General features: G+C 43.1%; 1 protein-coding gene and 1 long non-coding RNA gene across 6 annotated transcripts in view; one reads left to right on the forward strand and one right to left on the reverse strand.

Annotated features, from left to right (window-relative positions):
* The window catches only part of DRC4 (dynein regulatory complex subunit 4), a 126,421-nt gene that overhangs the window by 85,872 nt on the left and 24,626 nt on the right, over positions 1-15,923 (forward strand). For 3 of the 5 annotated variants that reach the window (XM_085892661.1, XM_085892660.1, XM_085892656.1), the window contains 3 exons: positions 5,810-5,896; positions 11,013-11,222; positions 11,521-11,586. In XM_085892661.1, the coding sequence (XP_085748787.1) occupies positions 5,810-5,896; positions 11,013-11,222; positions 11,521-11,586 (363 nt within the window). The remainder of the gene's footprint in view (positions 1-5,809; positions 5,897-11,012; positions 11,223-11,520; positions 11,587-15,923) is intronic. The other 2 variants (XM_085892658.1, XM_085892659.1) reach the window with 2 other exon arrangements.
* Positions 3,200-6,790, reverse strand: LOC147022077 (uncharacterized). Its single transcript, XR_015061056.1, has 3 exons — positions 6,379-6,790; positions 3,934-4,016; positions 3,200-3,706 (listed from the first exon to the last, which is right to left on the reverse strand). It is a non-coding gene; the product is annotated as an uncharacterized LOC147022077 (long non-coding RNA).

The raw sequence follows: 15,923 nt of genomic DNA on the forward strand, positions 1-15,923 counted from the left end.
CAGATATGAAATCCTTCCTCTTCTCCAATGGCTTGATTTCCAATCATCAATTTGGTTTCAGACCAGGTCACTCTACCCTGGATATGCTGCTTCTGCTCTCCCATCAATGGATGGAGGTCCTCAATGCCAGACAGGAAATCCGAGCCGTATCCCTGGACATATCACGTGCTTTTGACACAGTCTGGCACCCTGCCCTACTCACCAAACTCTCTTCCCATGGTATTCAAGGCCATCTCCACTCATGGCTCGCAGACTTCCTCTCCTGTCGCAGTCAACGTGTGGCCCTAAATGGAGTTCTTTCATCCTCTTACTGTGCAGGCTGGAGTTCCTCAAGGTAGCGTTCTGGGCCCTGTTCTTTTCTGGTTTTCATCAATGATCTCTCGGACTCTCTGGAAAATCCTCTATTTCTCTTTGCCGACGACTCCACCCTCTGCCGTACCATCTGTCATCCCTCAGACCGGCAAGCAGCAGCTTCTTCGCTCACTGCAGATCTGGATAAAATCACAAACTGGTCCAACACGTGGAACATGTCTTTCAATCCAGACAAATCTCACACTCTCACTATGTCTCTTCGAAAGGACCGTTTACAAAACCCCCCCATCCACTTTCTCAATAATCCTCTGGAAGAAGTCTTTTCTTTCAAGCTTCTAGGTCTCACTATCTGCCATGACCTTTCCTGGGAAAGTCACATTTCCAACCTCGCCTCAAAAGCCAGTCGCCGACTGGGAATCCTCTGTCGTGCTCAGTCCTTCCTCGGCCCTCTTGAGCTCCTGACCACTTACAAAGCTTTTGTCCGTAGCCTGATGGAGTACTGCTCTCCCCTCTGGGCTGGTGCTCCTGCCTCCCACCTTTCTCGGCTTAACGCTGTCGAAACCAGGGCATTTAAGATCATCGGCATCTCCCGCAATGAAGCTGAGTCTTTGGGCCTCTCACTCAATCACCGCAGGTTGGTCGGTGGTCTTTCTGTCTTCTACCGACTCCTCTCCAGCCTTGCCCCCCCTGCTCTCTCTGCGATTTGTCCCCACCACATTTCCACAGGGCGCTCAAGGTCCGCCAACAACCCCCTTCTGGTAAAACTACCAAAATCACGAATCACTGCTCATCTTCACTCTTTCATTCCTCTTTTTTTTCCCGCCTTTGGAATAAACTTCCTCACTCTATTCCTTCCCATTCTTCCCTCCAGGCTTTCAAAACAGCTGTTCACCACCACCTCTTATCTTCCCCCATCCAAATCCTCGATCTTTTCTACCCCCGATAATCCACCCAAGCCCACTTCCTTCAATTCTCCTGCTTTCCTTCCTGAAAGTCCCTGAAATGTCCATCTTCTCTTCGCCATGTTCCCCGTCCCATCGCCATCCCTCTACCTTCCACAGTTCACCTAATGTGTCTGTTCCCCACTGTTTTGTCCCTTCCACTCCCGCCCCTCTTGTCTCATGCCTCCTTGCTGTGAGTTGTGTGTTTGCTCTCATACGAGCCTCGACCAAGGTATACAAAAAAAAATAAAATAAAATTGTGCCTTGCTCAGCCAAAGCTGACCAAGGCACAATCTCGGTGGCTCCATATCTCGAATTGTTCAGAATACATTAGTCAACATATGTAGCAATTTTGGTGCTTTTATGCAAATTTGAACAATTGATCTGAAATATCAGACTTCGCTGCAGGACTATTGGTACTAGGTCTTTTCGGAGAATCCTTGGCCATCTCTGGTCAGACTATGTGTCCAACGAGTGGTTGCTGAGAGAGACTCAAATAAGATTTGTTACCTGCTTCATCTGTGAGCGTCAGCTGCAGCTGTATGGACATGTGGCTCGTTTTCCTGACGCTGATCCTGTTCACCAGATTCTCTCAGCGAGGGAGTCTCATGAGGAGGAGACCATGAGGAGGACGGCCAGACGGAGGCCCGTGGAGTACCGGCGGAAAGTGGACGCAGTGACGTGCTGCTCTGGCGCATGCTCCCATACCTGACCTACCTGACCAGTTGAAGTCAGGCCTTGCCAGCCAGTTCCTGAAAAGACTGGGGTCAAACCTCTTGCTTAGCCAACTGCACAAGAATATGGAATTAATTGTGACCACGAAATAAGTAATAGAAGAAGGAATATGTCATGGAGTAGTAGTGTCATTTGTACTCCAGATACGTTCACCAACTGCATTTGTTTACACTCCATACATCAAACAGAGCAAATGACATCCTTGGATTTTAAGCGGTGAAGCCTCTTCAATATTTCACTATGTCTTCCCTTGCATCCATGAACCGGCCCATTCTCTCCACCCACTCCTCTTCCCTCCCTCCACACCACAACATCTATAAAGTACATACTATGAAAGCATGTACTGCAAAGAATGAGAGTATATATGTATGTCGATAAAGTATTTACTAATAATACACGTGCATGAACTATTGGGGATGCCTTTTCGTGATGGTTCTACCCCCAAACAGAAGTTGGGGGCCAAATCTTCCCCACTCTTCCCTGCTGCCCGGATTAATCAGGGAAGCGTGGTCACAATCGTAGCGCCGATCAGTCCCCATGGACTGGCCCATTCCCTCCACCCACTCCTCTTTCTCTCATCCACACTTCCCTCCCCCCACCACAACATCTTGGATGTGATCTCTGGTTCTCTCCCAGGAGTTCGATCGGCTGTGTGTGTGTTTGAAAGTCAACAGCATAGGGATAACCAACAGCAAGAACACACACATATATTCATATATTTTTGTAAAGTACATCCTATTTAGAATGTCAGATCATCGATAAAGTATGTGCAGTACCAATACAATATGAGCACGTTGATAAAGTTTGTACTACAATATTTGTAAATCAGTAGTAGAACACAGTTAATAGAGGCACTCTTGTCACATACTCTTAGCAAAACACTTTAGAACCAGAAATTACCATTACGTCAATTTAGTCACTTAATTAGCTTCGGAAAATATTGCACTCCACTTCAAATTCCTCTTTTGTACCCATATCAGTCCATCTGAAAGGGGCCCGGGGTGGGGGGGGAGCTTGTGCTTAATGCACAAAAATCCTAAGAATAAAAAAAAATTGAGTCGGCCGTGAATCATTTCTTGTGACCATCCTCATCTTGTTTACATACTTTTTGGAGTAAAATCCTTTTGCCTTTTTTAAAATGTTTTTATTCCTTGTTCTACACTTGAGTACTATAAAACACAAATAACCTTGTTGGCACTTTCAAAAACTTTCCATTTAGCAGTACTTGAACAAAATGTTGCGCCTTTTTACACCATCTCGACCAAACAAATGTGCCACTCACGCTCTCAGTGTTGGGGAATATCGAGATTCTGATAAAATTACGGCTTGTAGAAAATATAGATCTTGCTTGGAAATGCAAAGCAAGAGTTGAAATGACCCTTCCAGTGTCCTTTTTCTCAAGACTGTGCCGGGTAAGGTGTTCAATGAACTCTCCACAGGGTTGCCACAATGTCTTGTCATCCATTGTAAAAAATGGCATTGCCTTTTATCATATTATCTGACAATATTGAAGGGTTCTACAAGTTATACCACATACGTTTCAGGACTCTAACTTTATTACACATTTTACATCACATGACACAAGCCTTTAGTGTCCATTGGATCTGTTTGTACTCCATCATTGTCATTGCAGAGACATTCATGAACCCAGACACTGACAACAATCCGTTGTTCAACAGTGTAATTGCTTGTATCACCCATGGTCATATTCACTCAATCTTTGAAAAAAAAAGTGAAAAAGGAAACCAATTAGCACTCTGCACACAAAGGCAATGTCAATTTTTACAAGAGGTGACAAGACATTGTGGCCACCTTGTTGTTTAAAAATATATTATTTCATTTTCACCATTGCAATAAACTACTTGGAAAACAATGGAGATAATCAGTTTATGGGAAACGACAGCTGCGTTTTCATTTTTATATAATACAGGACAAGGATGCGTACAATTAAGAAGCCAGTGGTGTAGTCAAGTCCACCTGGCAGTCCAGCAGTCCCAAGTCCTTGGCATTCCGAGTCCGAGTCCTGTGCTGCTAGGAGATTGTAAAATGGCAAAAATAGAGTGAATTTATTTGTGCTTATATATTGTGAAAATTAAGAGAATAAAATATCAAAACTGATTTATAAATTAACTTGTTACTTTGCTTCAAGATTTTATTCCATATTATGGCCTCTTGCTGTAGTTTGCTCATTATTTTCGGACTGCAAAGTATCTCAGAGCACACGAATCTTGTCCAGAAAATATGGTGGTAAACATTTGCATTTACTTATCAACTCTCAAAGTTATGAAAGTCCAAAACAGCATCAAACAAACATAGCTCAAATTGTAGACATACTGTAAATCATTCAATAACAGTGATTTTAAGTCCACTAGATTTTCTTAAGATATTGCTTACAAGTTATACAATTGTGCTACTTTTCAAGTTTTCTTAAATATGTTTAAATTTGATTGTCATATTATCTATTGTCCAAACAATTTTGCTGTTCTGGAAATGGAGATGCTGAGATTACAGAAAAACTCAATTAAACACATTTATATTCAAAAGGACGAAATTAGATTACATGTTATTTATAAAATGTATTTAGAAGATATTTTCACATCTCTTTTGCTAACTTAGTATGATGTATCGTGTTAAAAGGTTAGAGTACGATATGGAAAGGATGATCCAAACGGCCTTTTAAAAAAAACTTTCCCCCTTTATTTTTGGTTGTATTGAGTCGTTAAACATCTTGTTTTACTCGACATAGTCCCCTTCACACAATGGAATAACTTATTTTTGAATTCCACATGGAGCACAACTGAAATAAAAAGAACAGTGCAAAACAAATTTCTAATGGCAGGACGAGTGACGGACGGCGGAAGCATTGTACCCTACAAATGGTGAATAGGTATACAGAGGGAAGCAAATCAGCAAATGGTGAAGTTTTACTGCATGCTAAATTTTGCCGGACTCGAGCCAGGATCAGGCTGACTCAGAGTCCTTGGCATTCTGAGTCCGAGTCCTGAAGAGTCGAGTCCGAATCAAAGTCCGAGCCCCCCCCCCCCCACCAAAATGGCTCGAGGCCTACATCATTATAAGAAATCTAGATTTGGGTGGAGGCCATTTGGCCCATTATGTCTGTGCTGTATACACACCTCATTAACTTCATCTACCAATTTACTATCTTGTATGTCTTCATGCCATTCTGAGCTTGATGCCAAGATAAGTCACATCATTACTTATCTTGTATGTCTTCATGCCATTCTGAGTTTAACTAGGGTACCAGGACAAAATGGCACCCTCCTTTTGTTAGATATTCAAATCTTTATAAAGTCTACAACCTGAATGCATATGGAACAACTAGATTTACATCCCCAGCCAAAGGACGGCATATTCCAAAATGTCATGCCTCTGCTGGATAGGATGTCAAATGGAGAGAGTATGATTGGTAGATTGTGGAAAGGATGCGTGCTTTAAAACTTGGGAAAATGTATTTTACAGTGCTGTCTTGGATTTTGTAAGAATTGCACACTGGCTTTGCTGCTTCACACGTCCTCACTAACAAACGTATCACAGATATTGTGAAAATCTCATTAGATTTTTTTTTTTAATCAAACATGAGATGTCATGAGAGATTTTTGTGAGGGGGTGTTCTGTTATAAAAACAAGTACTCTGGCATTGCCATGTCTGATCAGTCAAATTTGAAGTGTGTGTGTGTGTGTGTGTGTGTGTGTGTGTGTGTGTGTGTGTGTGTGTGTGTGTGTGTGTGTGTGTGTGTGTGTGTGTGTGTGTGTGTGTGTGTGTAATATTATATCTAAACCCAATTAATATTTTTGCATAGAATAACAAAGTCCGGATAAAGGTGTTGGAAGCAGAGAAGAAAGAGCTCAAGTGGGAGATGGAAGTTTTGGAGCAGCGATTTGACAAGGTAACATTTGACAATGTTAAGGACTATCCCTTCTTCAATTCCAATTTTCTCAATTGGTTCGCGGGCGCCAGCAGTTGGTTCGCGGGCGCTCGAGCAGTGACCACTATTTTTGTTGTGTCTGTGTGTCTGTTTGTGACTCTCTCCAGTGCATAGCTCTGTGACGTTTGATGCGATCTTGATGAAACTTGGACACAAGCTCGATATCATAGTCTAGTTGTGTCTTTTTGTATGAGGGGCGTCCCACGCCCCTTGTGGGCGGAGCCACGCCCACTTTAACTTTTTCTCTCGATTTTTCTTGTAATTTACCTTCCTGCTGTTTCTTTGCTTTCCTGTTACTTACCACAACTATCTTCCTGCTGTTTCTCTACCTCTGTGAAGCTAATGGTGTCTGCAATGGAAATGATGACAGTACAGTACTAACAATTACTTTAGTTAGAAGATAATGGACAAATCAACAAAATACTGTATATGAGATTACATACCTCAGGTTACAACATCAGTCTTCAGACAAGCTTGTTTTTCTCACATTGATCCAAGGCTCATGGTGGCGCTACATACATAAATCACATGCAGGAAAAATACTTCAGTTGATATCAGTGTATCTTATCATCAAAAAGAACGGCACTAGGCAGAGCACATAGTCTCACCTCCTGTGCTCATTCTGAACAAAAATACCATGATTAACTGAACACGCTACTATTATAGCCCATTTTCCCGTGTCATCCATGCACCCTATTATGTCACATGCATTGCCATTAGCCGTAGTTTTATTGATTGTTGATTAACAAGCCGGTAGGCGACATGGGTGGTCGCAAGACGAAGGCGAATTTGAAATATGCAGATAAGAGAACACATCAGATGGCATTTTTGCCGTTCGTTGTTCCATATAGGAGCATGACGAGCAACTGAACTGTCCATTCATCATTTGTGTTCGATTCCCTAACCCAATGTTAGGGAATCCCAATGCGAACGTTGGGGTGAAAGCATATAGTAATACAATTGCATACTAGTCATAGTTTTTGACGGATCGGGCTGAAAATTTTTGACAAAGAGGTTGATTATAGTGCGCATAAAAGCGCGAAGCCAATTTTTCATTTTCGGAAAAAAAAATCCGAATTTTTCAAAAATTTCAAAGTCCCGTTGCTCGGCAACAGTGGTGTCCATAGCAACGGTGCTCAAAAGCATACAACTAGATCCTGGTATGAACCTACCAGTCAAGTTTCATCAAAATCGGTTGACTCCTCTGGCCTCCAGAGCTGTCCATTACATACAAACAAACAGACAGACATACAGACAGACGGAAAACCTGAGAATAAGGGTAGTCTAGCGACCACCCAATTATGGCGACATATTTCGTGACCACTTTTGTGCACATTAAGGCTAAATTGTGTCAATGAAGGTGGATATGAAAAATATTTCAAACTATATTCCCCATGGCTAGTCGATCATATGTGTGGTGTTTAAATCAATCTGTTAAGGGGTTCTGGAGAAGAATGTTTTTTTATTGGGTTTTTTTCAATTCAATATGGTCGGCAGACCATGTGACCGATGATGTCATAAATTTAATTCTTCATTCACATTGGGGTGTAGATCAGATATATGAAGTTTCAGATTTTTCAGATAAGGATTTCTATTCTACCAATTATGGCTGGAATACTACTTCCCCGATGATGTCATCATTATCACCCGATATATCCCATGGGGAGTTTATGACACATGCCAAGTTTCATTTTTTTTTCGTTGAGTGGTTTCAGAGAAGATGTCCAATTTTTTTTTCCTTTAATTCAATATGGCTGCCATACCATATGACCTATGACATTGGAGTTATCATTAAAATATTCTCTATTGGGAGTCCCTCTTATGTTTAAGGTTTCACATCTATCGGACAAGCAGTTGAAAATTTAAAGCGAAAATATATAGACGTGGAGACACACACACACACACACACACACACACACACACACACACACACACACACACACACACACACACACACACACACGTTGCAACAGACTCATGGGGTGAGACTAATTATAATGACATAAGTAGGCAATTTGACAAAACCATAATATACTGATATGGATGTCACCTTTGGATAACTCCAAAGGCTGATGTGTCTTGAGGAGACCATGAACACCTTCTACAACCCTTTGCTCGGGGTGGATCTTCGTGCCCAGAGTCGATTTATCATGCAGGTGAGCTAAGTGTCGTAGTCAGGGGAACTGTGCCAAGCAATCCTGCAGTGGTTAAATTAATTGGCCGAGCAACCAACGACGCAGGTCGCTGCACTGTGAGAGCTACCCTTAAGATTGTGGATCTCAGATCAATTGCCCGGGAATGCTATTTAGATCAACCCCAAGCATGATAAATCAGAACACATTCAACATTTCATTAATTTATTACACATCAAGCAAGTCAATCATATTAACGGGAAGTGACGGGAGCAAATTCTGTTGAATTAATACCAGGCGGAGTTCACTCAGCCAATCATCCTTCCGAGGTCGGCAAAATGAGTACCAGCTTGCTGGAATGATTGAGCCATTCGAGTATCCTGCGTTGGAGTGGCGACTCATCCAGGATTATGCCCAATCGCCCAGGAGACTGCTTCAGCAGCACCAACACTCTGTCCAGAGTATGGTCCCAATGGATTGATGGGAGGAATGGTAGTTGGAGAATTTCAAACGAGAAATGACAGGAAGATGAGGCACACAAAAATGGTGGGAAAACATGGAACATGCATGGCAAGCAATTTACACAACTATAAACACGAACATTTTCCCTTACCCTCCACTGATCATACCCGATCTCAGAGCACATTGAACAATTACTTATCATGAAATACATCAATGGATCCAGACACGAGGAAGCAGACACACACACACACACACACACACACACACACACACACACACACACACAGAGAGAGAGAGAGAGAGAGAGAGAGAGAGAGAGAGAGAGAGAGAGAGAGAGAGAGAGAGAGAGAGAGAGAGAGAGAGAGAGAGAGAGAGAGAGAGAGAGAGAGAGAGAGAGAGAGAGAGAGAGAGAGAGAGAGAGAGAGAGAGAGAGAGAGAGAGAGAGAGAGAGAGAGAGAGAGAGAGAGAGAGAGAGAGAGAGAGAGAGAGAGAGAGAGAGAGAGAGAGAGAGAGAGAGAGAGAGAGAGAGAGAGAGAGAGAGAGAGAGAGAGAGAGAGAGAGAGAGAGAGAGAGAGAGAGAGAGAGAGAGAGAGAGAGAGAGAGAGAGAGAGAGAGAGAGAGAGAGAGAGAGAGAGAGAGAGAGAGAGAGAGAGAGAGAGAGAGAGAGAGAGAGAGAGAGAGAGAGAGAGAGAGAGAGAGAGAGAGAGAGAGAGAGAGAGAGAGAGAGAGAGAGAGAGAGAGAGAGAGAGAGAGAGAGAGAGAGAGAGAGAGAGAGAGAGAGAGAGAGAGAGAGAGAGAGAGAGAGAGAGATAGAGATAGAGATAGAGATAGAGATAGATATTTCATCCCCGCTTTCCCCTGCCCCTCCCCTCACTGGTTGCTCGTCATTGGTTTTGCCATGCCACATTTGCATCACACTTAGGGACGGGTGTGTGAAGGGGTCGAAACAACCTCTGTCTCCCCAAATTCTGTCTCCCTGGTGCCGGAGAATTGCCATTAATCTGCCACCAGGTGAGCAATTGAGTGAAGGGGTTTGCGAGCATGTCTTGTAATGAACGTGAATGGTGTGTATGGTGTGAAGTGTAAGAGAATGTTGTAAATAATAGAGAGAGATATAGAGGTGAAGGGAAATGGTGAAATGGGGAAATAGAAAAAGGGGGGGGGGGGAGAGCAAAACCCTATCTTCTCACAAAAACATGTATTCCCAGGATTGTGATCCATTGATTCAGATGGTGATGCCAAATAGGCCATTCCAAGTTGCAGGAAATTATCTCAAAAAATTACATACTATTACGCAAGTTATTCAAACACATGCCTGCTTGAAAGGGACTATCCCGACTGCACGTGCACATTTTCCCACAGTGCAGAACAGTACTAAGCTGTATAATGATGTCCTGTTTTGACATATTGGACAATATCACACTCACTTCTGCTTTTGGTGAAGTACTGCAATAAAGGCGATCATGTCAACCAACACAACAACCCAGCTTGCTGTACTGCTATATCTGTGAAGAATTGGTTTGAGGTCAACGTTGAAAATATGTTTGGGTTCGTTTTCCTTTCAATAACCCCATCTGGTTAAATTCCCTAAATATAGGCTTTCTGCCCACCTCTACCTTTGTCCCTTTTTTATCCATTGTGGAACTGCTTTCTGGAAACTCTTCAATCACTCCAGGGCTTCAAGGGACTGGTGCACCACCATCATATAATCTACCATCCTTATCCACGATTTTTTGCTTCCACCATTAACCCAACCGAATTCAGTCCTCTTACTTGCAGGTTACTGTGTTTACTCCCCTCCTCTCTCCTCCTCTTCTCATCGTCGTTCTTCCCCTTGCTTGTGTCCAACTGCGATCCCACTCCCAGTAAATTGCCATTTTTTTACCTCCACCACCAAAGGTGGACGGAGGTTATGTTTTTACCCCGGTTTTTCTGTCTGTGTGTGAGCAGGACATCTCAAAAAGTTATGGATGGATTCGGACAAAACTTGGTTGACAGGTTGGGTGTTGTGACAAGGACCAATTGATCTTGTTTTGGTGAAAATCTGAATCTGGATACGAGAATTTTTTTATTTTTTTTAGTGATTCTTCACCATTGAGAGATTGGGCTAAAAACGATATACAACACAATATTTCCAAAAGTTATGGACGTGTTATGACAAAACTAAGTGTATGAGTTGGGAAGGTGACAAGAACAGGCCGATTACATTTTGGTTCAGGTCAGGATGCAGATCCAGCCCATAAGTGGGATAAAAAAACGTGAATTGTTCAGCCTGGCAGAGGTATATGCTCTACCGAGTGCCGCTCTAGTACCCTGTGTTGCCTCGCTCACTCTTCTTTTTAGTTTACAAAAAATATATGGAAATATAATACTACCTGGCTGCTCCAAAACTTTTCTAACACCAATTGCCTTGTGACTTGTGAGTGAACTGCCATGGCTGAGATTGTGCTGCATGAACAGGGTTTTCTGACTGTTGGTCTTAGGTTGAAGAGGAGAGAGATGAGTTACGTGGCCACTTTGTCACTACGCTTAATGAAGTGCAGCAACGCAGCAATCTTCAGAGCATTGTGCTTGAGCGGAAACTGGCTGCACTTGAAACTACACTGGAAAAAAAGGATGCCCAACTTGATAAGGTCCTCTCAACTTGCAATCTTGCTCCAGAGGATGTCACCGTGGTGACACAAAAGGTTGAGGTGACTGTTATGCTTCCATAATTCACTCCTGACCTTGCTTGAACCTGTTCTACAAAGTGCATATTCAGATTATTCATATTCATATGCACCCTATTATGTCAGATATAATATTATTCAAAGTGCATATTCAGATTATTCATCCCACTTCATATACATGTTACATCTCTCGAGTTTTCCTCTATTCTTCTTTTCTATTGCTGTCCCATTTGATTAATTGGTCCTTTGCAGTGATCAATTCAAATTATTTTATCGATTTGCCTGTCTTCATTAATTTTTCCTCATCACTCCATGCTGTCAGGATGTATTGGATTACAAGAATGGAGCCATCAAGCAGCTGCAGTTCGAGCTAGCACGGGCTTGCAAGGCAAGTCATTGTCCATACAATACTGTCTCAATGTTTGTGATATCCTAATACAACTCCATTATCAAGTTCTTGTTAAAAGCATGTTTGCTAGAAATATCTAGTCAAAGCAAACTTCAATTGAAATAATCAGGAGTCACTTACTTCAATCATTGTTTTAACCTGTAACCTGCAAAAGCCCCCTTTAATAGCTTGAATGCTTCCTTAGATAGCCTTACATTGTTCTGTTTCTGGTTCTGCAGCCTTTGGATAGAGATTTACTTTGCTCTTGCAAAACTAAGTTTGACTATTTGGAATATTTTGGGATCCACCTTTTGTAAACTACCATTTTTACAATTGCCAAGCATCACTGTGTTAACTGAGTAGTTAAGAGTGCTATTTGTCTTTGTATATTTGCTTTTGTTACTGGTTCATGTTTTTACTATGCCCTGATGCTATTGATTCATTCCTTCTTTGATTTTTCCAATTTCATCTCTGCCTTCCCTCTGCCCTTCTTCGCCTCAAAACTGTTCATTGAAACATGAAATGTCTTGTGTTCACCTTGTGTTATATCCGTTTTAAAATTCGTGTATTTCTGTGATGTTAATCGTTAATGCAGGACTTTCGAAATGACATATGAATGCTAAACGAGGCCTTTTGTGCATGTGCTGGGTGTGTGTTTACAAGTGACTCTGTTCTGTCGCCTGACACTTTTAACCTGAATGCACATCGGACTCACGGAAATATACAAAATACAACAAATATCTATGGGAGAGAGGTTTCCAGTTTATACCATTTCCTGTTTTTTGTTGTTTTTTTGTATACCTTGTCAAGGCTCATATGAGAGCTAACACACAATGCACAGCAAGGGGGGGGGCATGAGACAAGAGGGGTGTGGGAAAGACAAAATGGTGGGGAATGGAGACATTAGGAGATCTGTGGAAGGGAGAGGGATGGAGTGGGGAACATGGGGTATGCAAGAAGGGCACCACAGTACAGGGACTTTCAGGAAGGAAAGCAGGGATTATGAAGGAGGTCGGTTTGGGTTGGATTAACGGGGGTAGAAAAGATCAAGGATTTGGATGGGGGACAATAAGAGGTGGTGGTGAACTGCTGATTTCCTGGAGGGAAGAATGGGATTAAACAGAGTGAGGAAGTTTATTCCAAAGGCGGGGAAAAAAGAGGAATCAAAGAGTGAAGGTGAGCAGTGATTCGTGATCTTGGTAGTTTTACCAGAAGGGGGTTGTTGGTGGACCTTGAGCGCCCTGCAGAAATATGGTGGGAACAAATCACAGACAGAGACCGGAGAGGAGATGCCAGAAGAGAGAAAGACCACTGACCTGCCTGCGGTGAGAGAGTGAGAGGCCCAAAGACTCAGCCTCATCGTGGGATGACCAATGATCCAAAATGCCTTGGTTTCCACTGCATGAAGCCGAGAAAGTTGAGAGGCAGGAGCATCAACCCAGAGGGGAGGGCAGTACTCCATCAGACTGTAGACGAAAGCTTTGTACATCATCAGGAGCTAAGGTGGGCTAAGGAACGACTTTGCATGATGGAGGATTCCCAGTCAGCAATTGGCTTTGGAGGCCAGGTTGGAAATGTGGCTTTTCCAGGAAAGATCATGGCAGATAGTGAGACCCAGAAGCTTGAAAGAAAGGACTTCTTCCAGATGATTGTTGAGAAAGTAGATGGGGGAGGGGGCGGGGGGGGTTGTTGCAAACGGTCCTTTCGGAGAGACATAGTGAGAATGTGAGATTTGTCCGGATTGAAAGACATGTTCCACATATTGGCCAGCTTGTGATTTTATCCATATCTGCAGAGAGCGAAGAAGCTGCTGCTTGCCGGTCTGAGGGAGGACAGATGGTACGGCAGAGGGTGGAGTCATCAGCAAAGAGATAAAGAGGATTTTCCAGAGAGTTGGAGAGATCATTGATGAAAACCAAGAAAAGAACAGGGCCCAGAACACTGCCTTGAGGAACTCCAGCCTGGGCACGAAGAGAAGATGAGGGAACTCCATTAGGAGTCACACGTTGGCTGCAGCAGGAGAGGAAGTCTGCGAGCCATGAGTGGAGATGTCATTGGATACCATAGGAAGAGTTTTTGGTGAGCAGGGCAGGGTGCCAGACCGTGTCAAAAGCACGCGATATGTCTCGGGATATGGCTCTGATTTCATGTCCAGCATTGAGTACCTCCATCCATTGTTGGGAGAGCAAAAGCAGCATATCCAAGGTAGAGTAACCTGGTCTGAAACCAAATTGATGATCAGAAATCAAGCCATTGGAGAAGAGGAAGGATTTAATGTCTGAAGCGATGATGGATTCCATCACCTTGCTGATGATTGGGAGAAGGCTGATTGGTCTGCAGTTGCAAGGATCTGTTTTTGCACCTTTTTTATGCAGGGCAGTAATGTTTGCTGATTTCCAAGCAGATGACCTTGAGCAAATAAGAGGGTGAATAGCACAGAGAGAGGGTGAGCAAGAGCAGAGGAGCAGCTTTTTAGGACACGTGGGCTGATGCTGTCTGGACCGGTTGCAGAATCTGAGTCGAGGTTTGACAGCAAGCTCTCCACTTTGTCAGAAGAAAAGGACACATAGTCCAGCGACAGCTGGGTGCAACTGGGTAAGGTGGGTACACAAAGCAATGGGTTTCGGACGCAAGATTTCGATGCAAACACCGAGTTTAGGCATTCAGCCTTTCCACGCGCGGTATCAGCCGTGAGACCATTTGAGGTAAGGGAGGGGATGGAGGGGGAAGATACACCGGAAACAGATTTGATTAGATGCCACCCGGATTTGGAGGAGGGAGAGAGGTTTGAGAGTTCAGACTTGAGCTTAAAAGATGTTGTTTTCTGGCTCTGCTGAGGGTTGACACACACTTGTTCTGAGCTTGATGGAAGGAACTGAGATTACCCTCAGTTGGGTTTGTTTTCCATGAAGCAAAGACAAGTTGTTTCAGGACAACTGCCTCTCCACAAGCTTCAGTGAACCATGGGCAGGAGGAGGGGTAGGACAACTTAAGGCGAGGGAGGATAAATCTGTGCATGAGGAAGAGCAAGTTTCTTCGAAATAATTCCCAGGATGAGTTGATGTCGGAGAAAGTAGCGATGGGAGACCAGTCTAGAAGTTTGATGGCTGCTTGGAGACCTTGCCAGTCAGCCTGAGTGAAATGCCAGACTCGATGGTGCTGAGGTGGATCACTGATAACAGCCAGAGAGACGTCCACTTTGACAAGGATGTGGTCAGAAGAACTGATTGGAGCGGTGGAAGAACATTAGATATTTTCAGGGAAATTTGTCAAAATCATATGCAGAAGAGATAGAGTACCATTGTTTGAGATCCAGGTCGGGAAGTTGACTGATTGAGTCAGTCGCAAGGTAGGCCAGGAGCAAGACCCAGGGGAAAAAGGTCTTTCTCAACCCACACCACATACAATATTTGTTTGCATATTATGTTACACCAACCTTTCTGGAGCATTTCTACGGTGGGTGTCACTTCGAATTGTGGTATACGTTTTTTTCTTCAGGCCATTGTGTATAGTGGGGGTCAAATCAAGTTTTCACACCAATATGAGAACAAGGTTTTTAGAAGTGGGTTGATTTAAACGACTATTTTCCTAACTAGTCACTCAAATTTGACATGAAAAACAAGGATGGAATGAGAATGGATTATACTACATATAGATTTGAGTTGCTATGGGTGGGGTAATATTCAGATTGTGTACATGGAATCCAAATAATGTGGAGAGAAGCATTCTCAGTAATTCTCTAATGAAAATTTGACACCAAAGTATCAAAATATCTGTTGCACAAATACACAATAAACCAACGACCACTGTGTCGTATTGATATTCTTCCAGTATACATATGTGATTCAATTCCAGAAAAAGGTGGCTTCATGAGGGGTGTGGGGGGGCCTTTGGGCAAACGTGATCAATACTGCAACATTATTGATATGCCCTCGCCCTTCTGATATACGAGATACTACTACGTACCTCAATTTTTACAATCCTAGCAAGTTTAGTCACCATATCCGATTTACTCGAGATTGTGACTCAAGTGATAAATGTACAGTGGACAGACATACATATGTGGACTTTATATTGTTCTCCGGAGAGCACACACACCACTTCACTGATTAATGACACTCAATCAGTGCAAATCTAAATGTGTCCAACATGGCATAATTAAGAAGTCTAGTCCTCAGCTTCATCATCGTCGTCATCCTCTAACATATTTGAAGGGCTCTCGCAGTTTTCAGCCATGCATGAACAGGCCTCGGAACATGAAAGTCCATTCACCCTACACGTGCAAACAGACCGATGACAGGCACTCTTGGCGCAATGTAGTCCATGAGCCAGGTGGC

Source organism: Eptatretus burgeri, chromosome 8 (assembly GCF_056783735.1).
Source record: "Eptatretus burgeri isolate ZD-2024b chromosome 8, Ebu_testis_v1, whole genome shotgun sequence".
Lineage (NCBI taxonomy): Eukaryota > Metazoa > Chordata > Myxini > Myxiniformes > Myxinidae > Eptatretus > Eptatretus burgeri.